This window comes from Lampetra planeri, unplaced genomic scaffold, assembly GCF_965212315.1.
Source record: "Lampetra planeri unplaced genomic scaffold, kcLamPlan1.2.h2 scaffold_838, whole genome shotgun sequence".
Classification (NCBI taxonomy): domain Eukaryota; kingdom Metazoa; phylum Chordata; class Hyperoartia; order Petromyzontiformes; family Petromyzontidae; genus Lampetra; species Lampetra planeri.
Genome location: NW_027615660.1, coordinates 1,902 through 29,665, shown reverse-complemented (window position 1 = coordinate 29,665; position 27,764 = coordinate 1,902). Strand labels below are relative to the sequence as shown.

At 45.1% G+C, this 27,764-nt stretch overlaps 1 protein-coding gene across 1 annotated transcript; it reads left to right on the top strand.

The window, feature by feature from the left end:
- On the top strand, positions 1-27,506 carry LOC144742057 (uncharacterized; the record flags this gene model as incomplete). The annotated part of the gene is made up of 19 exons (XM_078624558.1): positions 1-510; positions 1,587-1,665; positions 1,782-2,130; positions 2,226-2,446; positions 3,127-3,232; positions 3,596-3,689; positions 4,175-4,284; positions 4,491-4,632; positions 4,876-4,946; positions 5,035-5,163; positions 5,284-5,515; positions 5,986-6,034; positions 9,955-10,115; positions 16,737-16,781; positions 17,626-17,763; positions 18,116-18,126; positions 19,820-20,025; positions 21,998-22,077; positions 27,417-27,506. Coding segments are annotated over exons 1-19 (2,823 nt in total), but the record flags the coding sequence as incomplete, so codon positions are not given.
- Between the last annotated feature and the right edge of the window lie 258 nt (positions 27,507-27,764).

The following is a 27,764-nucleotide window of genomic DNA, read 5'->3' as shown; positions in this document are numbered from 1 at the left end:
ATGTCCATCATGAGCTCCAGCCTGGTCAACTCTTTAGCAAAGGTGTACGATCCAAACCCTCTTCATGGACGGAAGCTTTCTCTCAATGGATCCCAGGCGTCCTCCTCCCCCCATGAGGCTGCTTTGCGCTGCATGGAGAGCCGCATGGACTCCCTGACGTCCCAGATGGAGCGTTTGCTCAACATGCAGCACGTTGTCCTCACCCGGCTGGACAGCCTGTCCCAGGACGTCAGGGGGATGGGTCGGGATCTGACCTCCATGCGTGAGGAAGGCGCCGGCGGTGGTGGGTGGGGGCGTCGTGGCTCAGAGGTGGAGGCGGCCTGCAGGGAGCTGCGGGGGTCAGTGGAGAGGGTCAGCGAGCGGATGGAGAACCAGGGGCGCAGGCTGGAAGGGGTGGAGAAGCTGGTGGAGGGAACCCAGCAGGTGCTCAGCTACATTGGGGAGGTGGTGAAGAGCTCCAGGCTGGTGGAGCTGCTCTTCAAACAGCCTGGACGGAAAGTGAAACCCAAGGTGAGAGGGTGAATCATCAACCCCTCTCTGCAGGACGTGGTGTGATTTGTGTTTCATTCCGTCTTTTCATTAATTCACAGACATCACTGACTGAATTCCTTCCTCTTCACCATCTCGGTCTGTAAATATCTCTCTTGTACCTCAAATTGCCTTTATCAGCTTGTTTGCAATGTTAAGTAGTTTTCCTTCTCTCGTCGAGGTGTCAATGATTGGTGTCAGGCGGACTTATCTTATCCAAACTCGTTATCAACTGCTGGTTGGACTGAAGCTGCACAGAGGCAGTTTGGCACACTAGTGTTCTACAGAAGGTGTTTAAATGTCTCTGTGTGACGTCGGAATAGGCTGTTTTGCTGTTGGTGTCCTAGCTGTTCCTTTCCCAGTTGCATTCCAGTCGTATTGTATGTGCGAGTGTATGTGCTTCTGTCCGACATGCTCAGCTGTTGCAGGATTCATGTCGTGTTCTGTCTCTTCTTGTATTATATTCCTGCTGCACTTAATTAGGATGGAAAGTGTGTGAATTAGTGTCTTGCGCTGTGTTCTTTCCTTCATCTGTCACCATATTTCTTTGTGTCCATTGTAGGATTGAGTTACAGTGGTTGCCATAGCAACACTGTTGATTTAAAAACAATATCTCAATATTTTATCGTGGCAACAAATTAATATTGATTTAAAAGATGTACCATAAAATGCCCCTTTTTTCAGTGTAGTGTCCAGAGCAAACAATATACCTTGGTACCTCGAGGTTAAAAAAAAACAACCCAGAATAATAGAAATTTTTGTTTGTTTTTCACAAATGAAAAACCTACTCGCCAGATTCACAATCTAACTGTAGGATGAACACATGGGGGTAATCTAAAAAGACATTTCTGTACAAATACATCTACAGCAGCATGCCATATGATGATCTAAAGTCAGAGATGATTTGTGGTGATGGACGCAAATAGAGGAGAGTGACAGCGCTCATAAGCACACATAAAGGACATATAGGAAAAAAGCTGTCAGTTATAAAATTCCTATGACGGTCCGTCACATGAAGATGTAAATATGCTAATGCTGGATGTTTCTTTCGTCCTTAGGCAAAGGATGACAAGGATAAAACCAAAGTGAACTTGAGGAGCCTCAAGGCCCAGAAGAAGAGGAAGCCTTCAAACACAGGTACTCAGCTGACTGCACCTGCATGTGGTACCTGCTAGAAGAGAACATGATGAGATACCGGTGGTCAACCTGCACACCATCTATAACCAACTTTAATTTTCTTTCTTGCTAATCAGACTCTCTGAAAGAGCCTGAGCTGCAGGGCGACATTGAGAAACTGAACCGTCAGAATTCGGATCATTCTCACGGAAACACAGCGGCAGACAGCCAGAGAGCAGAGGACCTGATCCTGGAAGCTCCGGACAACCTGGGAGAACAGAAGAAGACCACGAAACAGAGTGAGCATGAAGAGCAGGGGGCTTCATTTGAGCATTCACACCTGGAGGAAGGAGGGGAAGTGAAGCAAAAGCCAGCAGAGCAGACTGGTGGAGGAGAGGATGGTGGGAAGCAAGCAGAGGAATCACCTCAGTCATCCAGTGTCATCTCAGACGTTCCTGCTGAGACTCGTCTTCTAAATCAGGACAGGTATTTGTACTGATCACAATCCTCATCCACGTTTCATCTTTGGTGACAATAAAAGTGAAGTAGACGTGAGTGTATTTCCGTCTCTCCACATGCAGCAGCTCTGAGGAGGTCGGTGATGTGGCGACTTGCAGCAAACGTCGAGTGACAGAGGAAGAGCCGGCAAAGGACGACCTGAAGAAGAGCCGAGTGGAGGACGGTGAAGCTGCTGAGGGACACGAGGCGCCGGAGCTGCGAGAAACCAAATCGGATGCAGCGGAGACAGATGTGGACGCGGAGGGGGAGGATGGAGAGTCAGTACTAAAAGAATTCATCATAGGTGAGACGTGAGGTCGCAGTCACAACAAGGTCATGACCCCAGTCAATGATTGGCCCATTAGAAATTAAAGTAATTGTTCCATAAAATTCTTCATGAGATCAAATGACACAATGGATGAACATCTTTCAATGAAGTATAAGACTGAATGAAAATGAAAAGATTTCAAACTGAAGTAGTAAGTACAAATCTGGCCGGCCAATTGGCCGATTCATCTTCTTCCCCTGGTGCCAAACTAGCAGACGAGCAGTGCTCTGACTGCAGCGTTCCTCAAACAATGGCGCTCAGACTTGCTCGACAAACTCTGATGCTGTCGTAAGTCACATCAGCACACGTCGTCTGCGTGAGGCTTGAAATGTCGCTCTTACATCAATGTAAGATGCAGAAACAACCTCTGTCGTTACCGTTGTCAGCGTTTTCTGCAAACCTGAGGTGCAACTCTACTTTAGAGTGTGTAAAATTCCATCCTCAGTATGTGAAAGTGAAGCTGTCTCCGTACAGGCTCAGTGTTCGGTGGTGGTTTGAAGTTTCTGACTTTGCAGCAGATCCATTGTTCAAATGTCAGAGTCGCAGCTGGCAGAGCAGATAAAACCTTTTCTATTTTCATCCCCCTGCCTCCGTCACTCGCTCACTATGAAACAGATTGTTCTTTTGTCTTTACTTCCTCTTTACCTTCCTATTAGACTTCAGCCCACCACCATCAGCACCGTTCGACCACCGCATCGTGACGCCAAAACCCCATCAGATAGCCACCTACTACACCATCAACAGAGACGAGGTCCTGGGAGGGTGAGTGACAGGAAACCGCCCAACACTTTCAGCAAGAACTCACGGCTAATTGTTTTAGATTGCCCACTAAAGCCAGAGGAGGGAACACTTACAAAATAGCCCGTCTGATGTAATAGGCCGGTGCTAAATCCACCGTCTCAAACGGGAGATTATCTCTCAGCACGCAAGCACATTTCTCACATTACTGACACATATGGCCACACACACGGTGTCCTAATTACTGACTTGCTAACGTTTATTCATACGGGTGGGGTGAAAGGTCAGGAAATAAAATGACAGCATCAGGTTAAAACTCATTTGCTGATCTGATCAGTGAGACTCTTATCCGTGTGCCCGACTCATCTGCGGCTTCTGTCTCGTCAGCGGACGCTTTGGACAAGTCCACAAGTGCACGGAGAACTCATCTGGTCTGACGTTGGCTGCCAAGATCATCAAAGCCAAGAGCCCGAAGGAAAAGGTGCGATAATAACTGACAACTCGACAGTGACTACACAGCGCGTGTTTAATTACAGAAGCAGGATTAATGGGGTTTTACAACAGATGTTATGATTTTAAAAATAGCAATCTGAAAGTGATGTAAGGGAGATCAGATGTTCTGTGGTCACATTTTCATTTCAGATATTTGAAAAGTTCAGTTGACCCACAAATCACTAAACCCACATATAGTTGTTGTTGTTGTTGGTGGTGTCACTACTAAACTTCCACTTTACACTGCTCATACAAACATGCAGCAGAGACAAATATTAAAACACATAGAAGAGAGTACACGAACATCAATTATACACAGTATACACAAGCAAATATATACATGTAGTTAAAAAAGGCAGGTGGATGGTGATTCTAAATGAACAGTTACTGCACATCATCGACTGCAAATATCGAATGTGATTACTGATGTCAAAGTCTGAACGTCACCTGAAGGATTCACTGTCTGTTGCTCAGGACGTGGTGAGGAATGAAATCCAGGTGATGAACCAGCTGAACCACTCCAACCTCATCCAGCTGTACGCTGCGTTTGAGTCTCGCCACGACATCATCCTCGTCATGGAGTAGTAAGTGTATCTGCAGCACCAAACGATCGTGACTCACTGGACATCACTAACTACATGCCTGCCACCATAGATGAGCTGTTGGACTCGCCAGCTAATGCTAAGGAAGTTAGCATTTCACTGACACTGATTGTGTCTTTTAGTCTTGTTGATTGTGGAAAGGTCGTGTGTCCAGGATATAACTAACTGTGTGCGTGTGCATGTGACAGTGTTGAGGGAGGTGAGCTGTTTGATCGCATCATCGATGAGAACTACAACCTGACGGAGCTGGACACGGTTCTGTTCATACGGCAGATCTGCGAGGGGCTGCAGTACATGCACAAGATGTACATCCTGCACCTCGACCTCAAGGTGAACACTCCCCTTATCTTAGTCTCAGTGCTTCAGGAACTCAGACGCTATAAGATTTTTTTTTGTCCATGGCTTAATTTCACAGCAGAGTCAGATAGAACAAATGTGAAGTCATTGGTAAACATGAGGAATCTTCCTCTGGATGACGAGGACTTCAGATTTGCTGCCAATGAAAAGATGAATCGACATATTTATTATTTTTCTTTTCTATTTCTGCTCTGTTTATTTCCTTTCTCCCTCCAGCCAGAGAACATTCTTTGTGTCAGCAGAGCTACAAACAAGATCAAAATTATTGACCTTCGGCCTGCAAGGAGGTAAAACACTCAGCTCAGTCAGATGTGACGTTACCAGGGATGTTTGGAGGCGTTGGTTCTCACGCCTCAGGTGTGGTGTCTTGTTCAGGTATAAACCCCGCGAGAAACTGCGCGTCAACTTTGGAACGCCGGAATTTCTGGCTCCTGAAGTCATCAACTATGAGTTTGTGTCATTCCCCACAGACATGTGGAGCCTCGGAGTCATCACCTACATGTTGTGAGTGGACACACACACACTCACTCATTCACTCACTCACTCACTCCCTCCTCGGAGGGAGGGCAGTGCCCCCTGCTGTCCAGCCAACAACAGAACTGACCTGTGTTTGCTCCCGCTCAGACTCAGCGGCCTGTCTCCTTTCCTGGGGGACGACGACAATGAGACACTGAACAACATTCTGGCCTGTCAGTGGAACTTTGAGGAGGAGGAGTTTTCAGACATTTCAGACGAGGCCAAAGACTTTATCACTCGTCTGCTGGTGAAGAGCAAGAGCTGGAGAATGAGTGCGACGGAGTCCCTGAGACACCCCTGGCTGTCTGACCGGAGTCTACACTACAAACTCAACCTGAAGGTGAGACACCGTTCCCTCCCTTCGAGTCCTGACCCCCGTTGTGTGATAAATTCTGCTGTTTTTTAGGCTCTGAGCCCCCAGCAGGAGGCTGGAACACATCTATTCCTCTTGTGGTGTTACTTAGCTGTAACACTAGGTGGCACGCTGCGTACATGTGTGAAAATACACAGGGATTTTTATTTTCATTTATATGTAGAAAAAATTATATGTTGTAAAAATTTTACATTTATGTTACCAAACCATATAATTATACATATATTTAAATATTGAGTTACTACTGTAACTGGGAAAGTGAATTGTTCATGTGTATTTTTGTCTTTTTGTTTCCTTTCTTATATGCTTTTTCAAATAAAGGAAAAGATCACTATTTTTTTTGGAAAATACATTAGATTTACTGCTGTGTACTGAATATATAAATATACATAATTACACCACTGAGTACTGAATCTCTGCTTCCTGTTTCATCACAGAAGAACAAGTGCCACTCCACACACAGTCCCTGTACAGAGAGCTCGACAGGTGAGATCTCTCTCTCTCACACACACACACACACAGACACACACTGACAGTTTCCAGTATCTTTTAACATTCCTCCCCTGTTCCAGAAACCCTGTGAGACCCCCAGCGGTGCCCTCTGACACTGTAGGGCCCAACACTGGACCAATGCTGCTGTACCCGTATGTCTCCGTTCCACCTCGCTGTTAGCTTAGAACAGCTGCTCGGACTTCTCGTGTGCGAAGAAACGTTCTGCAGTTGGCTCTGAGGTACAAACTGCCTGTTAGTGCAGTCATTGCACCCATCACTGGACCTGCGATGACGCTGTTGAGTTCGCTGCCAAAATAAAAGCATTGTACATTGCAATGAAGACGATGATATTCGAGACAAAACATCTTGTTTTCCGTCGCTGTAAAGTTCATTTAATTTGACTGTTTGACGCTCCAATAAGTTTCCCTCTTGCTGCATGCTTTGCACTTTTTCTTCTACTTGTCAGCGATCAGTGCGCTGAATGCTTTGACGTATTTATATGAAGACAAATGTTTTTTTTCTTTCTTTCTTTGAATTTACAAGTCTTATAAAAAATGTTCTTCTGACATAAAAACACATAGAAACTAGTCAAAGTTGTTAATTTATTTTGTACATAACACAAGCCTGCATACTGTTATTCCCTTGAATAGCTCAGCCATTGGTCACTCCCTGCTTTGACCCATGTTTCTGCTTCTGTATGAATCCACGCCGTTCATTCGCCTCACTTCAGCAGCTTGGAGTAACTCTCACCTTCCATGAAGGCGAAACAAACACAGTCCTACCTATGGGTGGTTCGTGTTTCAGACTGAAGTGGATTTGTTTACCGCCTCAGCACCGGACTACTTGAAGTGCACAGCTTTGGGATTCATTCTTATTTCTGCACATTTTGTGTGTTTGAATGTACGAATCAGCACGATGTGGTGCCACAAATAAACAACAACTGAGACAGGACAGTAGAGGTACAATCTGTAGGTATCTGAACAAGTGAACTCTCTCTCTGTCTTTGGCCCTTCACACGGTGCAGGTGAGTCAGATGCTGAATTCACCAAGTTACTTTACCAGCCGTAGGAAACAAGGAAAAGTTATGTCAACTGTAGCATCTTTCATTCAATTGCTACTTCCAACTCACGAGCAATGGCGGGATTCAGAATTTTCTCAAAATAACAAATAATACATTTTCTTTCTTTCTTTCTGACAAGGTGTAGATATCTCGCTCTTCCTATTCTGTGCTGCCCCCTGTGGGTCTGGAGGACTTAGCGTGTTCAGATTCTTACATGCTGTATCTTTAAGTGGGAGGTTGGATGAACATTGAGCTGTTTTTAGAAAGCTGTAATTTTGCATAATCATTGTTATTTTTGATTCATGATATATTTTTTCAAGTTTTCTTGTGCACTTATGAAACATAAATAAATGTAGATTATAAATAAAGCACTAAACAAAATACTATGCAGTGTATCATGATACATAATTAAATGGCTTCAGTATTAATAATGTAACTTCACCATTTCACTGAGGTTTGTAAATGTGTACTGAGTAATAAACATGTACTGAATAGGAAAAGAAGTCTCACAGAGCTTTATTGGAATATGTTTGTGTTATTGTATTTTAAGTAAATGTCACTTAAACTCAACTTAAATAAAAAAAAAATACATACAACCCTACGAACAAATAATAAAACGGAGTAAAAAATGGGTTGAAACATTACAGACACGTCTAACATGACCATACTATTCATAGTCTTTGTGTTAACGTGTTGTATTTCACCCATAGTATTTGACACAATATTAAGTTACGGACAATAAAATGTTTTGGATTTTCCAGGATAATTTTACATAATTTATTGATTTATGCACATTTCGATTTATGTCTATGAGTGTGATTCATTAAACTCATTCACCTTTACTTTCTTCTAACAGACTCCACAGATAACTGATGTTTCGTAGCTTCTAGAAGGTTCATCTGAGACAACAAACATCCATGTAGATTTTCTCCTTGTATGTCAGTGTCAGCTCCACAGACACTCAGAGGTACAAACGGTAATTTGTATCCAACTCATAAGAATCCAGCTGAACTCGACTCATCACTGTTTTGAGTTTCCCACGCACGTGTGAATGCTGAAGCTTAGTGCACAGCAGTGGACGGTGTCAGAGTCAAACACCTCACAAAACACGCAGTGAGACACCTGCCGCCTCAACGAGAGCAGAGGCCCGAGTGGAAACAGAGCTCTTTTGATCGGGCATCTTGGACGAATGTACTGCTGAGGTTCTCAGGACCCTCAGCTCGCTTTTTAATCTGACGTCCAGCAGGACGGTGTTTACTTTAAGAGTTAATGAAATCACACCTCCCGTCACGCTGTGCGCGCTGGGAGGTCGAGCAGGGAGATCGTTTTCAGCTGAAGCACATGTTGTCAAGAACGGTCAAATGTGCAAGAACAATAAGGGATTAGAACCGTTTGATCACCGCTGACCAGATCCAAGTATTATTCTTGTGACATGAAACTCTCCGTCGGAGTCGCTAGATCAAGTTCAGCTCCTGAAACTGTTTATTCTGGCGTCTAACTAGCGATTCCTCAGCAAATGAAACCATGTTTCCCTCATAACAGGCCCCTGATACATAAATGTATGTATGTGAGTTCATACAAACACACATTTCTCACCATATCAACCTTTTCTACTCCGCTGACTCGTTACTGAAGCCATGTATTGATGTCAAAAGAGTGAAATCCAACACTCAGTGTTTGTTCTTATTTTCCCTCCAGGTCAAACTGAAACCTACAAACCTTTAGAATATTTAACTTAGTGATGTGTATCTTTCTGTACGTTTAAACATTTGACATCCGAACGAGTGTCAACATAAGAGGAGAGTTTTCTGTCTTTATTCTTCTTGCAGAGACATGAACATACTTAAAATAACTCATCTCTGGAAACTGATATGACTGCACACGAATAACAATTAAACTGTTCATTATTTTCTTATCTGTTGATTCTTTGTCCACAAACCAAATATATTCAAGTTTACTGTCATTGGAGGAGTAAATAAACCAGAAAATATCTGGACTGAATAAGCTGCAGTCAGAATGTTTCACCTTCATGACCTTTGACCTCTTCTGGCTGGGTGGGTGCTGCTTGGTCTCATCTTTCTGTTGCACATGAAGGTAAGGAGGGTGCTGTTGTGTTGGCCTTGATCAGACCTGGATCAGGACGTCACAGGAAACCAGAAGGCATCAGCAGCAGACTTCTATTCATATCCAAGGCCTCGTTTGTAAGCTGCTACTTCAGCTCTGCTTCAGGTAAAAAAGTAAACATGGAAAAAGAAACGAGTGTTTGTTCTCAAAACAAAAGAAACAAACCTGAGGACTGACATTTCTACTTTCATGCTTTCAGACCCACCTTCTCCCCAGGTGTGTCAGGAAACTCCTTTGAGGCCTTCCTCCTTCACCTTTGTGTCCACAGGTTTTCTCACACTGGATGTGGAAACACAAACAAAGACTACTGAAATGGAAACTAAATATTCTGGTCAACATGTTGGATTTGTGTTATTTTGTGTATTTAATTGTGTGTATTAAATTTAAGTTAATTTTAAGTATCTGCATTATTACATTTAGTCCATTTTTAGAACTTAAATGTATTTATCAACAAAACACCTCATTTTTGTATTCATTCGTTTTTTATCATTTTATCATTTATTTGATTTTAACGTGATGAAGCTCATACTTATGCGGTTTTCCATGTGGCCTGTGGGTGTCGCTGTAACAAACAGTCTGACCAACCTGTCTCCTCTTTGCTGTGCACGTTCGCAGCTGCTCGTCTCTCATTGGCTGAGTGTAGAATCCCTTCCTCATACGTCAGACGCCATCGCAGCGGTGTGTGTTTGTGTGTGTGCTGGCGGATGACGACGGGAATTGCTGCGCTTAGGACGAGAACACTATCACACGGACGGGTTTGGTTCGGCGACAGACGTCCTCCGGTCCATGGCTCAGAGCTCCGAGGTCCCGAGCAGCGGTGGCGGCTCCCCGGTGAACGGAGAGCTGCGGAGGGACCGGAAGGTGGCTGTGATCACCGGGATCACCGGACAGGTACCGACCAAGGCTGATTGGAGCGCCTGCTCTCAGGTCACATGATGTCATTGTTGTGAGACAGCAACACATTGATACACACACTCCTCTACACACTGATACACACACTCCTCTACACACTGTTACACACACTCCTCTACACGCTGTTACACACACTCCTCTACACACTGTTACACACACTCCTCTACACACTGTTACACACACTCCTCTACACACTGATACACACACTCCTCTACACACTGATACACACACTCCTCTACACACTGATACACACACTCCTCTACACACTGATACACACACACCTCTACACACTGTTACACACACACTCCTCTACACACTCCTACACACTGTTACACACACTCCTCTACACACCTCTGCACACTAATACACACTGTTACACACACCTATACACACACTCCTCTACACACTGTTACACACACTCCTCTACACACCTATACACACACTCCTCTACACACTGTTACACACACTCCTCTACACACTGATACACACACTCCTCTACACACTGTTACACACACTCCTCTACACACTGATACACACACTCCCTCTACACACTGATACACACACTCCTCTACACACTGTTACACACACTCCTCTACACACTGATACACACACTCCTCTACACACTGATACACACACTCCTCTACACACTGTTACACACACTCCTCTACACACTGTTACACACACTCCTCTACACACTGATACACACACTCCTCTACACACTGTTACACACACTCCTCTACACACTGATACACACACTCCTCTACACACTGATACACACACTCCTCTACACACTGTTACACACACTCCTCTACACACTGTTACACACACTCCTCTACACACTGATACACACACTCCTCTACACACTGATACACACACTCCTCTACACACTGTTACACACACTCCTCTACACACTGATACACACACTCCTCTACACACTGATACACACACAGTTCTACACACTGATACACACTGTTACACACACTCCTCTACACACTCCTACACACTGTTACACACACTCCTCTACACACTGATACACACACCGATACACAAACACGCCTCTACACACTGATACACACACTCCTCTACACACCTCTGCACACTAATACACACTGTTACACACACTGTTACACACACTGTTACACACACCTATACACACACTCCTCTACACACTGTTACACACACTCCTCTACACACTGTTACACACACTCCTCTACACACCTCTACACACTGATACACACACCGATACACAAACACGCCTCTACACACTGTTACACACACTCCTCTACACTCTGATACACACACTCCTCTACACACTGATACACACACGCCTCTACACACTGATACACACACGCCTCTACACACTGATACACACACGCCTCTACACACTGATACACACACAGTTCTACACACTGATACACACACCGATACACAAACACGCCTCTACACACTGTTACACACACTCCTCTACACACTGTTACACACACTCCTCTATACACTGTTACACACACTCCTCTACACTCTGATACACACACTCCTCTACACACTGATACACACACTCCTCTACACACTGTTACACACACTCCTCTACACTCTGATACACACACTCCTCTACACACTGATACACACACTCCTCTACACACTGATACACACACTCCTCTACACTCTGATACACACACTCCTCTACACACTGATACACACACTCCTCTACACACTGTTACACACACTCCTCTACACTCTGATACACACACTCCTCTACACACTGTTACACACACTCCTCTACACACTGATACACACACTCCTCTACACACTGATACACACACTCCTCTACACACACACTCCTCTACACACTGATACACACTGTTACACACACTCCTCTACACACTGATACACACTGTTACACACACTCCTCTACACACTGATACACACACTCCTCTACACACTGATACACACTCCTACACACTGATACACACACTCCTCTACACACTGATACACACTCCTACACACTGATACACACACTCCTCTACACACACACTCCTCTACACACTGATACACAAACACACCTCTACACACTGATACACAAACACACCTCTACACACTGATACACTCACACACGTCTACACACTGACACACACATTTACACACAGATACACAAATCTATGGACCGCTACACACACACGACACACACTGATACACACCGATACACTGATACACACACTGAGACGCACACCCTACACACTGATACACACTCCTCTACACACACCGATACACACTGATACACATACCTATACACATACCTATACACTGCTACACATAGTCCTCACATGTACACAGGTAATATGCACACACACACACACACACACAGACACACCCTCACACATACCCTGGACGTTCATCTCTGTGCTGCTGTTCAGTTCCACCTGTGTCAGATGCAGAATAATACATGAACCAAATAGTGATTGTGTGTGTGTGTGTGATGCAGAATTCAGAAACAGTTCAGGATCTTTGATGAAGTTGTGTCATAAGCAGGCTGATCTTTGATGAAAATGATCGCTGGTGTGACGTCACAGGTTTGATAGCTGATGCACGTTGGACACATTTCCTGTGATGAGCTTCACTGTTCAGCCTTTTTTTTGATTTTCTGTGTTAACAGCACCTGAAACTACATTTTCCTTGCATGTGTGTGTGAGTGCGCGCGCCTCGATGCAAACGAACAGCAGGAGATGCAGAATAGCGACTGGAAAAAACAGTCCCCTCTACTGTACTGAATCAGTAGAAACCGTTGAAGCTGTGAAATGAACGAATCTTTACCGATTCATTGCAGTTCGTTCACTCAAAAGATTTGATCTTTCGAAGGAATCGTTCGCGTACGGGTCGACACTAATGCAGAAACTTGGCACGTTTCGAGTTGCAGCTCCAGAGCGAAAAGAGGTCTTGAAAAGTCGTTTTGACCCACGCTGCCTGACTTTCTTCGGACGTTTAACAGAAAAACATAGAATAACAGCATTAACTCATTTTTATTCTGCCGGTCATGGCAGCGTTGTTAAATACTGAGCGTCCTTGCAGGAGCCGGCATCTGGAGAGACCATCTAAGGAGTCGCTCGCTGAGCTGCAGGTCACGCCGCGGCTGTAAATCTCCGGGGTAACTACTGTCCATAAATCGGACGGCCTGAGTACCTCGGCCTGCTGCATCAGGGCCACGTAATGGGCTGAGAGGGTGTGAGTTATGGGAGACCACCTGAGCTCCAGGGCCCCGGCCGCGTGGGGCCCGGCCTGTGTTAGGGGGGGGGGGGACTCCTCTGCGTTGGAAAGAAATGGCTCGCGTCGATACGAGCGCTCGGTTTGATCCCTCCAGCCTCCCTCTGGCACTTGATGCATTTTTCTCAGCTTGCAGGTGATTGAGTGCCAGTGATAATAACCATAAAACTAAGAATCCGTGCACAGGTCTCCTCTGGTGCTCGTAAAAAACTAAATGCTCCTTGAAGACGGATCGCTCCTCGGAGTGATGTCTGTTGACGCAGGAAGCTTCGACAGGTCGTCCAGTTAAACAACTTCTCTCTTAGACTTTAGTCTATTATGACGTAAATATCAGTGGCGAATGATAAAAACATGAACACGTCGGTGTGAGTCTGTTTCACAAAGCAGGTTTGCGTTCAAACCCAGTTTAAACTCAACTAACTAATGCGAAACTGAATTCAAACACATGAAAATTCAACGACGTTTGTTTTGATTTGGTCCGTTTACGTGAATATACAATTGTAAACTGCAGTGTTTACTGTCTGGGACGGACCCCTGGTGGCAGGAAGTGTTGATTTACGGCATTTTCCTGAATGCAACACGTAGAATCTCTTCTGCAGCGACGTACTTCCTGTGTGCAGAGGACTGTTGCTGTGGATATATAGTGATGCTTCAGCTACTTTGCAAATGTTCGTGTGTGTCTGTCTGTCTGTCTGTCTGTCTTTCTGTCTTTCTTTCTTTCTTTCTTGTAGTGGTGGCTGATTACAGCTCTATTTAACTGCATTGGGCCTAATTGCAGAGTGGCGGTGTGTTTGGCAGCTCAGGCTTGCGGTGGAAAGAAAAGCACATTAAAGTGATTCATTTGTAGCTGCTGCACAATTACAAATGAACACATACTGTGTTAGTTTGGAGGCATGAGTCACCTGGAGGCGCAAACGTCTGCACACTCAGCTCACTGAGCAATCAGTAAAATCAAACCCGAGTTGGTGAGTTTGTCATGTAATTCACAGGTCTACCACAAGGGGGTATGAAACAGTGCATGGATATGACCTCTCATTTTCATCTTCATCTTTTTTCATCTGGCTAAAGAGAGACGCTTTTAAAGGGCTGGGTGTTTACTGCATCTTATCTATCTGAAAGAGTGAAGAAGCAGTTCAGACAAATTCAATCAATCATAATAATCATTAGTTTTATTCTGTTCTCGCCAACAGAAAACCTCATATCAATATTCTTTGATGACAGAAATGAACATTTTTCAGTCACAGGGATCCATCGGTATCTGCTTTACTGTTTCTCTGCGCTTTCAGGCTTGATTCATCTCTGCTTCCTTTGATTAAAACGTTATATTTAAAGTAGTTTTTATAAAATTAAAACCACCTCACCGTGGGTGTTTTTTTTCTGCTGACATGACATTAAATAAGATCACACTCTCTTGTAGATGTATTGTAGACATTCACACCCCCTTGCAGACAACCGTTGTACTGCATGCAGTCACACCACAATACCAACAGTACTCGCGTATGACTTAGCAGTTCTTCAGTGTGACAGAGCAAAGAGATCAGACTGGTTCAAAAACCAGAATGAATGACTGTTGGCCTTGACCTGGCAGGTGTGTGTGGGTGTGTGTGTGTGTGTGTGTGTGTGTGTGTGTGTGTGTGTGTGTGTGTGTGTGTGTGTGTGTGTGTGTGTGTGTGTGTGTGTGTGTGTGTGTGTGTGTGTGTGTGTGTGTGTGTGTGTGTGCGCGCGTGCTCCCCCTCAGCTCCCCCATAACAGGAAGTGGCGAGGTGAGGCCAGGGGTTACGGGCTTGTTGGGCCTCAAAGGAGCCTCTTGTTTGGAAACAGAGCTGCAGCTCTTTAGGCTTGTTTTCCGTAGGACTGACGTGGAACACTTTGACCGAGGCGCAGGGGCAGGAAAACATGACACCAGCTGGCGCTTCAGACGCCCCCCCCCCAGCAGGTGGGGTGCTCATTCTATGCCATCGGACATTCAACTTGCAGGTGTCCATGAAAATACAGTTCATTTAAATTGGACCAATAAATGCTTGGGGCAATAAGTTCATTTTCAAGTTTCATTTTTGACAGGAATCAATAATCGCATAAAAATACAATTATGTATTGAAAAAATGAAATGAAACCATTATCCAATAGTGAAAAAAGTGATGAAAATCTTTACAATCTCAGTGACCATGTGCATGATTTCATATTTCAGACTGTACAGATCTGGTTTAATAATTGATACTAACCAAACACTGGGAGAAAATAAGTTAGCCTAGTTCTTTCACCCTCTAGTGGTCAGAAACAGCCGGTGCAGCTTTATCGCAGTTCACAGCGACTTGGCTGCTGGTTGTTGTTCTGTTTGCACAGGTCAGGCTGGTAAAAGGTGTTGAACCCGGGGCGTGAGCCAAGGTCTAAAGACCAGGTCCTGGTCCACCCTCCTTTGTCCTCCGACCCCATCTGTTCCACCCCAGACCTAGACAGGAAGTCAAAGGGCTGGCGTGGTGGTGTGTGCATGTATGCATGTGTGTGCGCGCGCGTGTGTGTGCACACACGAGGGGGGATTCAGGAATAAATGCCATGACTGGCACGGAATGTTCCAGCGTGTTGCAGAATGTGTGGTTGGAAAGTCTGAGCAGGGAAAAAAGCTGAGAAGTAACATGGAAGAGGGGAACAAGACCTTATTGACAAGGTTCGCTGGTACACACACAAACACACACACACTCACACTCTCAGCCCAGCGCGGCCTGAAGCTTCTGATTCACTGAACGTTACGTCTGATGCTCTCAGGACGTCAGCAGGGCGGCGTTTTCGGACACTGGTGTCTTTTGATGTGTCTGAACATTTCCAACAAGTCTCAGCTGAAGAAAACAACCTGGTTAAAAAAACCCAAAACAAAACAACACTTTGTCTTCTCTTCTCCAGATTCTTTGCCTCTTATCCTGCACTAGCCAGAGCGAATAAGATTGTTACTGTTAAAATATGAAAAATTACATTAAAAGGAAACCAATATTTCAAAGTTGCAATAGTTATCATATAAAATGAAAAGGTGATGTAACTGTTTTATCACCTTTTCGTTTTATTTCTAATAGAGTGCACATGAATGAGAAGTTTTCACGTTTCTGATTCATTTAAATTATTGAATTACAGTATATTTATGTATGTTCTGTGAAGAAGCGTCAGTGTTCCATGAAAAGCCATTAACACGTTGTTCGTTGCATCATCACATTTAGAAAAGAAACGTCCTTTAGAGTCTTGTAGTAAATTTAACCAAACAAACCGTATGACTGTACAGTAATAATTTGTTATGTCAGAACCATGGACCCAACAACTGCATTGTGTTAACATTTACGTCTGCTCTTCTCTTTGCAGGATGGATCTTACTTGGCAGAGTTCCTGCTCGCTAAAGGTTATGAGGTAGGACTGCACGCACGCACGCACGCACGCACGCACGCACGCACGCACGCACGCACGCACGCACGCACGCACGCACGCACGCACGCACGCACGCACGCACGCACGCACGCACGCACCAGTCACATCAGTGTGTAGGATCCCCTGAGAGATCATTACATAACGTTTCAGAACACTGAGCCTGAAAAAAGCCGCTGTGCTAAAGCTAATGCTAAAGCTGCACCTTCAGCCCATGTTCAAACTTAACGAGGAAGAAGCTGATGAGTGAGGTCAGTGACTCACCTGCTGCACCACCGTTTCTCAACAGTCTGTTGACGGACTCATAGATTAACAAGCTGTTTGAAGTGAACACACACACATAAACACACTAGCTTTATGATTTAATTTCCCTTTACACACGCACACTCATCCTCGCCTGCACGTCTAGCTTTGCCATCTTTGTGTGTGTGTTTGTGTGTGTGTGTGTGTTGGGGGGGCTTTGAAGGGGAGTGTGCAGGCAGGACGTGCACAGTGAATAAAGGAAGTAAGGTCAGGGTGCAGCGTCCTCCCACTAATGGACTCCCCCTTGGATCGGGGTCTGTTATCTTCCCTGGACAGACCTTCCTCAACCCCCCAACGCGCACACACAGATCAGAGCATTACAAGAACACAATAAACGTATTTAGAAGCCCAACATGGTTTTAAACAACAAAAGTCACCAAGTCCTTTTCTTCTTCAGGTTCACGGTATTTTACGACGTTCCAGCTCCTTCAACACAGGACGCATTGAGCATCTTTACCAGAACCCGCAGACACACACTGAAGGCAGTAAGTGTCCTGTCACACCTGACGTGCTTTTACTGTGAAAGGAACACAAACCTATGACCCCCTTTCCAGACATGAAGCTGCACTACGGCGATCTGACCGACAGCACGTGTCTGGTGAAGATCATCAACCAGGTCAAACCCACAGAGATCTACAACCTGGGAGCTCAGAGCCACGTCAAGGTAATAAGGGACACCTCTGACACGTCGCTTGGCCGCACGTGAATGCTCGCACTTCTGGAGTTTGTGTTCCTGCGCAGAGTGAATGTGAATTAGTTATTGTTTGCTTGTTTGTTCACCTGTGTGTCTGGTCACTTTGGGCCTTGTGCGTCTTTAAAACTAAATATGATTATTTACTGAGGATTATTATTTATTCTTATTATATACAGTATGTCTGTTTGTGTATGTTTATTCTTCCTCTGGTGTCAGTTTGTCCTCCAATGTTTGTGCAGTTCTTTCTGGTCACAATCAGACATTTGTCATGTTGATGACGTTCCTTCACAACATGCTGATGTTTCTTTGTCACCTGATGCAGACAGAGCTCAGGTTCTGATGTAAAAACTACACAGCAGCTGGAACCATTCTTTTCTGTTGATGTGTTATCTGTGAACCAGTCAAATCAGAAGCAGAAACACTTTATCAATCCTCTGGAGCGTCCTGCCCCAGCGTTTCTCCGTCACTTGTGGCTATTGTCAATGCGACTATTACAACTCCTAAACATCAGACACAGACTTTTTTTTCTTCTCGCCCTCCCGGCTGCACCCAGTGACATGCTGTTCTCCTCTGCGTTAACCGTTTCCTGCCGCGGCCTCGAGCGCTCGCAGCAGGGACTTTCAGTTGTGGGAAGTGAGTGGCTCATGAGCGGAGGATGTGCGAGCTGATGGGACAGGAAGTCGTGTTTTCTTGGACGGGTCGATCTGTGCCACAATGTCCTTTTTGTCTGGGAGCTCCCAGGAGATACTCTGACCCCCCCACACACACCACACACACACACACAGTCTCCATGCAGTGCCGGTCCTCCATCATCATGGTGGTTTGGGTGGACGTGCGGCCAAGAGCTTAGTCAGATCTGGATCATCAGGTTGTTTGTGATGTGAAATTACAGTTTATGCACAAACTGATTTTTTGGCCACTTGAGCACAAAGAAACTCCAAAACCACAACGAGCCTGTGCTGAGTTGTATTGAACGTTTGCTGGTAGTTTCTCATTCAACCATCTCACACACAATAAAACTAACATGTTTCTGGTGAATGTCAGTTTGACTTTTGTTCCATCATCGCTTTGAATTTATTACGATTAACGGATCAGAGCAACAGAATTAACTAAGTACTGATACTTTTTTTTCTACTTTTTACTTACTTATTAAATTGTTTGTCTGTGTCTGCTGCAAAGTCAAAACTTTCAATCCCGACATTAAACACATTACATTCATTTACTTGAAAATTACTAAAAAAATGAAATTAATTTAGCTCCCTGGTACTTTTTTGGACCTGGAGTTATTCTGGATCTGTGGATTGCTCATGGATGAAGCTCGTAGAAACGTGGCGCTCTGGTAAAAACTGTGACAAAGTGTTTGAGGGGAAAATATGGGAAAAGAGCCAGACTTCAAGAGAAAAAGTGGAGTGGGAGAATGATGATGACTCCCCTCTCCATATGCTTTGTGGTTGGAGGCTGTGACTGGGCTCCCACCTCCCACATGGAAGATCTTCCTCAGGCCACACACACACACACAGACATTGACAGGAAGGTGCTGCACCTGAAGGGGGGCTACTCTCCACATGCCAGTTGGAGTCGACACGACCTCAGAGGAGAAGCTCTTCACAGGAGCGACTCCTCAGCCTCCTCAGTGCTGCCCCCTCCCACTCTGTTCTGTCGCACACCTCTGATGGCTTGTCAGAACTGTTTAGAAGATTGATATGAAAATGAATGTAGTGTCAAGTATTTTAGTGCCCCCCCCTTTTGTCACCCCAAACTGTGTTTCAGCAGAGCAGACTTTCTTTCAAAAAACACGTAGCATCCCTGTACTTGAGCAGATATAACTGAACACCTGGATGCTGTGTGTTTGTAGTGAAACTGGTGGACGACGGTGGATGATGATGATGTGTGGGACGCGTCACAACACAAAGGAGTTGCACAGGAGTTCTCAGAAGTAATTCTATGGGAAACACTGGTAAAAGCAGACAGTCAGCTGTCAACCAATCAGGCTGCTCTGAACGGTCTGTTTGCCGTGACACTCCAGAGCGGACGTGAGTCCACAAAGGAGACCAGCAGACAACATGTCTGTGTGGGTGCTGCTTTCCGCTGCGGCCGGCCGGCGTTCCGACCACAGTGAAGGTTCCTCTGTGAGTCTGCTGGGGCGGAGGAGGACGGGGAATAGTGGACAGACGCTGGCGGGCCGGAGAGGCAAACAGCTGCAGAATCCAGAGACCCAACAAAGGAGTGGATGTGAGTGTGAGAGCAGTGAGATGTTTCTTCAGAGCGCCGTCACCCGGACTAAGATATTGGTCTTTTGGCATCTTTAAAGTTCAAACTCATGAGGGTCAATGGTGTCCCATCGTTTGATGGGTGAATCTTTGTTTCTAGCTCATGGTGCGTTCCATTTGTATTGGACGTACGAGTTAGTTACTTACTGTGACGTCATTTCCAGGTGAAAACAGAGTTGTTCGTGTTCCAATTTCATTGTAACACAACGAAATCTGTTGTTGTTCCAGGCTCAGATGTCGGCGAGTTCACTCAGCCACAGCGCTTGTAGAAATGTAGAATTATCGTAAGGACGCTGGAAGATCTGTTTGTTTTCTTAAGAACCTATCATCCTATTAAAGATGAGCAGCAGACGAGACAATGAGCGCTGACGATGTTGTGAAGTGCGTTGGAGAAATATGCATCAACAAAACTAAACCGGGGGGTAGTGGCTGTAGCGGGGGGTGTGAGTAATCTGTTTTACATCTGAGGGCTCAACACCCCATCCCATTGTGCTCTCCCACCGAAGCAGGAAAGCAGTGAAACCAAACTCCTGGATGTGTCCATCTCTCTCTCTCTGTGAGTTCCCCACCTGCAGACGACCGTCACGATGACATGAGGAACGTCTGGGAACAGTTTGGGGAGGTGATGTGTGTGTGTGTGGTGGTGGGGGTGGGGTCGCTGCCGCAGACGTGCGTTTTCCATATGGTTCTGACAGCTTTTTGAAGACCAAAGTTCAGATGAAAGTCAGGAGACAGACGTCCCTCATCTTTGTCCACAGTCGTCCTCCAGCATCACTTCATTGTCCCAGCTCCCTCAGTGTGTGTGAGACCAGATTCTTATAACAAAGTCATTTGATGGTGTGTGTCCACTCCATTAGAGACTTCATTTTTAGACACACCCCGCTAATGTGTCTCTAAAATAACTTGTGTGACATATTTCATCACAGGAAATGATGCTGCTGCGTCGGAGGGATGATGTGGTGGAGAGGATGTGGGGAAACGCACAGACATTTCTGTGTGCTCACTACTGACACCCAAGAAGTTTAGAAAACAAAGTCAAGTGTATATTTGACACAAAAGAAGCTCTGAAGGATGTTTGGTTGGGAACCTCAGAGCAACGCATTATTCAACTTTAACAATGAAAAAAACACATAAGACCTGGAATAATATTTAATTTACAGACATAACAAAGATGTCAAAAAGTCAACATATCTTTCTTGTCCCTTCCTCAGTTATTTACAATGTAATGAAATCCACCAATACAATATTTGATGATTTTTATGTTAATGTCACTGTTCATGCAAAAAGTCGAAAAGTGCCTTTTCTACAACTACTACTGTTAATTCCGAAATGATTGCTCCATTTTTATTTTGAGGACAACGAAACATTTTGACAATGTTCCATGAATGTAACATTAGTAAAGTGAGTCATCACAAACATAATCTCCTCTGCAAGTGTTCGAACTGGTGTTTCACTCGAGGACAGTTTGACAAGAAGAAAAACTGTTTTCTGTGGTCGAGCGCTCTGGAAAAATCAAATTTGACTTAGAGAAACGTGGTTTTCATGGATGGTGAGTATAATTTGTGAAGTAGTTCCTGTTTTTCTAGGCTTAATATCATTCTTTTTGCCCTGTACAGTCAATGAAAGAAAAGCTCCACATGATATACGACTTTCGCAGCGTTTCTTCTTCTGTTTGAAACTTCTTTTCAAACTTACACGTGTGCTAATATTTGATGTATGAACTCGTTGACATTGACCATCTTTAGCTTTCTGTGAGGATCGTATGGGATCACAATGTATTTGCGGCGTTCACTCGCTTTGATTGCTGTTTGCATTAACGCCGTCCAATCATCCCTCAGCAACACACTTGCAGCTGTGTGTGCACTCGTCGAACTGAACCAGCTCAGATTGTGTGCAGCGGTTTTTAGGTGCTCTGATTGTGTTGTTTGAAACAGGGCGTTCAGAGTTTCTCATGCGTGCAGCCAATGGAGGGAGCCGGAGTGGGACTGTTGGTGGCCTCGTCGTCAGCGGTCAGGTTGGCTCCCTGCAGCAGGCCCGATCTCTATTTTGAAAGGTTGGAGCGTCAGGCTGCCTCGACAGGCCCAAAGTGAAGTTGAACTTAAGAATAGGCTGCTGGCTGCCAAGAGAAACACGTCTGCACTTTCCTCATTCAGAGGCAGGGAATGTTTTGTGGTCGTGCTTTGTGGGTCAGATCTGTTGCTCCCCTCATGAGTCAGTGCTTTTTCTGTTTTCCAGCAAAGATGTAACACATGGAAACATGCACTTCGGTAACACTGTGTGTGTGTGTGTGTGTGTGTGTGTGTGTGTGTGTGTGTACGTGTGTGTGTGTACGTACGTACATGCATGGGGGCGCGTTGAGGTTTGTTATGCAAGTCCATTGTGTCAGTAAAAAGTATGACAAAGCTAAATATGATTGTGTCTCTAGTCAAATCAAACCTCAAATATTCCATCCAGATCGACTGCTGCCTTGTTCATGTGACAGACTGTGGAGATGTAGTTTCATGTGTGGTGGAGAGATGGCAGCAGTGAGCCGCTGCACTCAGGTGACAAACACAGGAAGTACATTACCCTTTACCCTGTGTTTTCTTTTTAGTGAGACAAAAGAATCAACCAAACAAATTGAAAATAATCCAGCACTTGAGTAATGTTTTTTTATACATTTAAGCTAGTTTTCAATTAAAACTTTAAACAAACACTTTGACTTCTGGAAACATTTTAGTTGTCAGACATTATATGCAGCATTTTATTCTTTTGTTACCGGTATAACTTTAGTTTGAATCAAAAAATTGACAGATTAGTCAAAAAAAATGGTTCATTAATAAAAATCAATAGTAACATATACTTTTGATTTAACCTAGCGACATATATAATGAAGCGACAAGCAACACAAATACTTGTATCTAAAAGCCACAGACAGAGAAAGAAGGGATTGGTTTGGGTGTGTGAAGCTCAGTTGTTTGTATCTGTGGTGAATGAAATTAGTTTGTCTCAAGCGCAGGACGAAGCCCCCTGCAGGTCAGCGTGCACACCTACAGCTCATCTTGTCCTTCAGTTCCTAAACAGTCCTCAAGAGGTAAATAGCAAGATGAGAAAATTCAACACGGCTGAATTTGAACATGAATAAAATAGTGATGAACTTTGAGTTTTGGTGGCAAACCTACAACAAGAGAACCTGCAGCCTGTCATTGTTGTTTATTTACCTGTTTAACAGCGTTTCCAACCATGTGTCGACTGTGTGTGTGTGTATGATTAATCAATTCATGAAAAAGCCTGTAAGGGAACTCTGTCTGTGCAGTATATTGATCGTTTTTGTTGCGTTTCACTCCCCCTCCTTGTCATTTGTTCCACTCATTTCTCTGTGCTGTAGAGTGATGGATGGTCGCCCGTAGCCACGGTAAACACGGCTCCTAATTAGTTTGTTCTTGTCCGTCAGAGTGAGAATCCAGTAACCTGCCATTACACTAAATATTTATCAGGTGCCTCCATGATTCTGTTGCTATGTCCTGGAGGAGGATGTGTGGATGATAATGTTCTGTAATGATTTATCTCTGCTCTGTGTTTGATTGCCGAACAAGGCGCGACATGATTGCTGAGGTTCTGTCCTTCTAATAGTGTGACTATGTGTAAATGTGCTGTGGCAGATTTTCCACTGCTGATTCAGTCTTTGTTGTGCTCAGTTGTTATTTCACCTACGAAAGTTAGACACGTACGATGTGATGAAACAGACATTACCTGATGTGTACAAACAGCTCTGTATGTGCAGACTCCCCGGCTGTGGATGGGGATCTGACACCTGCTCCCATGTGATCTGCTTTGTTTGTTCTGAGCGGCAGCTGCCACGTATCATGAAGAAACTCAGTCACAAGATCCTCTGTCGTCGCTGCGCTGTGTTAATTATCCTCCCGCCGCAGCTCTGACACATGAAAAGATGCAGCCTCGCTCCCTCAGTGACATAAACTCATTTCTCCCCGTAAACACTGTTGCTAATCTGTGCACACACACGTCCTGCCCACTGCCGCTGCCGTGTGTTCCTAGTTACAGCACCAACACTTCCCTCGCAAACGGCATGTTTGTATAATCTCACTTGTTTTTTTTCCCTCCCGGCGCGGCCGGCCATCACCACACCAGCCAAATGACTGTCGCTGAAATTTGCTACGTGTATGAAGAACGGTTCACTGAGTCGATGAAAGGACGAGTGTCACCTCTTGTTCCGTTAAAAAACACCTGAGTGTTTCCACGCCTGAGCAGCAGCGAGTCCCACGTCGCCACGTCTCTTTGTCCCTGAACAAGTGACCGAAGGAGCCATGAATTATGAATTTCACTCTCCGACTCCGCTAAAGCCCAATTTATTCTTCTGTGTCAAATCGACATCGTGCCTACGGTGTACGGTAGGGTCCACGTCAACACGTCAACTACGGTGTACGACCTAGCCTGACGTCACCTCTCCACAACTGTATCTACTGGGTTGTGGCTACACAGACCTCCACAGATGAAAACAACTGTGACTGGACTGTTTGTGACTTTCTCAACTCTCGTAGCGTAGAACCAACTAAAAGGTCATTTTGGTTGCTGACCTGGAAATTGTGCCAATCTTGGTGTAGTTTGTGCAGTAACAAGACCTGCTCTCTTTCAGACGCTATCGCTTGAAGGAAATGAAGAAAAACACAGATAACAATGAAAAAAACTAAACATGGCAGCGAGATGCAGAGCTCAATGCAGAGCTATGAGACGGATGCAGAAGCAGAAACGTTCAGGCGTCCACGTAGGTTACGGCTCTGCATTAGTTCACCACAGAAGCATAAATTGGGCTTAAAGAAGTTCATCCTTAAAGTAAGTATTTACTTAAAGTAACGACCCTCTGATGGTTTCCAGCGATGCGCCCACATCCATTCACGTGTCCGTATGCCGTTCTGGTGACGAGCACGTGAGTTGCTGCGTGACAGTGAACTGTAATGTCACGTCATGATTGTGGAAACAAAGAAGCTGAGAACATTGTTCAGAGTTTGGGACATGAGACACTTCTCTGAAGATGTGTAATCGTTTTGTTGTAAACTGACGTCATGAATGTGTTGTCTTGTTGACATTCCGTCACTCTGAGAGTATTGTGTTGTTCAAATCAACAGTTTGTTCTGCTAAAGAACACACACACACACACAGACACACAAGGCAAAACATAACCTCTTTGGCCGCAGTGAGCACAGCTGTTCATCCAACTATTCATCAACAGTGTTAGACGTGCACATTACTTTGTTTTACCTCCAACATCTCATACTTTCATAGAATATGTTGGTTTTTCTGGCCGTTGGTCGAACTAGACGTCGACATTTCGATGAGTAAAAAAAGCTTGAAGGGAATGATCATCACAGACGTCCTGCTGTGACAGTATGTGTGTTTGGATGTCTGAACAAATACCTTTCCATTTTGTCTGGCTCCAGACGCGCTGGAAAAGAATTCGGCAAAGCCTGATGAATCACCTGCAGAGGTGCTCGGACGAATTTTATTTCAGCACCCCGTTGGAGAATTAGAAAGCATTTCTCCCCTTCTGATTATAGCTGCTAATGGTAGCAGACGCTAGCAGTGTTTTGAGCCAGCCTCTGGTGTTGGCCTTGTTGTTACGGCAGCAGTATGTGTGAGTGTGGTTCGAGAGACCAGTAAGCGCTTTGAAACGTTTGTGTGTTGGGTTCGACTGTTGTTGTCAGACAAGTTGTAGGTGATTGAGGTGGTGACGGAGCCTGAAGCTCTTTGATCAGCTGCAATTTCATTTCACACCTCTTATTTCAAAAACGACGTGCCCTCACAAAGGGAAGATAGGGGAGAAATCTGTTTTAGCACCACCTTCTTTGTTAACCTTTGGACATGAAAACCAGAAGTGATGACACTCCTCACCCTCGGGCCGCTGCCGGATGGTCGTTACGAGCGTGACTCGTCCCGATTATCATCATTAGAGCGCCCGTTAGCCGCGGCTGGTGGAGACGCTCACTCTGCTGTTTATTGAGAACGCTGGATCTGTTCTGGGGAAGAATAGTTTTCCACGCCGCCATCAATCATCCAGCCTGGCGTCTCGCGGGGCAGGTCGAATGGACGGGGACGAGCCGGGGAGACTCGGCCGTCAGGAGGTCGCGCTCCTGCTCCTCCAAGAAGAATTCCTGTATTTGTTTTGATTGGATCCCAACTTTGTTTCACCATCGTTATCACGTAATCAATCATCCATGTTGTAATCGTGTAACGTGAAGAGAAAGTACGTGGAGGTTATCAGAAGGGCTGCGGATTATTACGAGTATTATTTCATATTAATGTTATGGACTCTGGATGATTCTGGGTAATTCTTTGTAATATTTGATTCCTAAAATGATACATTTGCCAATATCAGTTCCTTAGAATCTTTCATAATGTTGACTTGACTAATAGATAGTGATGTTGTGCTGAACTTAACACTGCCCTCCAGTGGACAGAGAATGAAAGTACTGTTTGGAAATGAAGATAAATTCTTGTAAACACTTTGTACACTTTAAATACCTGTATGGGAATGTCCTGTATCATCTAAGGTCAAAGGTCTTAAGATGGTCAGATGGTCAGTTTCGCTCTCCATGGCAACGCTTTCTCTGTGCAGGAAGTTTGTGTGAGCAATGAGAGGCAGCTCTTTGCTCAGATTAGGAGTGAAATCCTTCCAGCATCCAAATGACCCATAATGCACCTGTCTGACATGACCATCTCCAGGTTGTTGGAAGCGTTTGCCATGAGCATGCTCATGTAGCAAGTGGAGGAGTAGGAAGTTTGGCTTGCGACCTGCGTGCCTCACATCCCTTCGAGTGTGTGTGAGATTGAGTGTGTGACATGAGATCGGACAGTTGGGGTTGATGATGAGTAGTGCCATCTCAGTATGACCAGAGGAGATAATCACTACTCCACTCCGTCTGTGTGCAGCCCGGGCAAGGTCCAAAGAAAACACTCCACTGTTTTCTTGACTGTTCTCTGCTGCGCGCACGCACGCACGCACGCACGCACGCACGCACACACACACACACACGCGCACACTCTTGACTGTAACTTAGCTTAACTTAACTTAGCTAACTAATCTGTGTGTGTGTGTGTGTGTGTGTGTGTGTGTGTGTGTGTGTGTGTGTGTGTGTGTGTGTGTGTGTGTGTGCCTGCCTGTCTCTGCAGTAGGTGAACCCGTCATGAGTGAGGTGTCAGGGTGTCGCCAAGCGTCACAGTGTGAGGGTCCTCTGACGTTCCCGCCAACATTCCTTCCTCCAATTATGACTGTAATGTCGGGAAAAAAAGACACACAAATACAGACTCTGCTGATTGCCCTCTGACCCGTTCTGACAGTGACGACTATTACGCTCACAGACGTTCACCTGGGATTCTGATCTTCCCATTCTGAAACTTTCCGACATCTCCCTGCCCGGGAATCTCTGCCGTGGCCCCGGCGAGCGTTTGGTAATCAAATCTCTGAGTGTTTACACATGTGCGGCCAGCGCAGGCCACCGCCGCAGCTAAACGTTTACAATAACAGTCTCCAAGTGATGCCTGTTGGAATAAAAGTCAAGCGACTTGCTGTGAAACGGCGTCTCATGCTGATCTTATTATGGTCCAATGAAACGCTGCTGCCACAGGCTGCAACATGTGGAGCCTCCTGCTCGCCACCGCCATTAGCTGTTCGTGTGTGTGTGTGTGTGTGTGTGTGTGTACTATTGA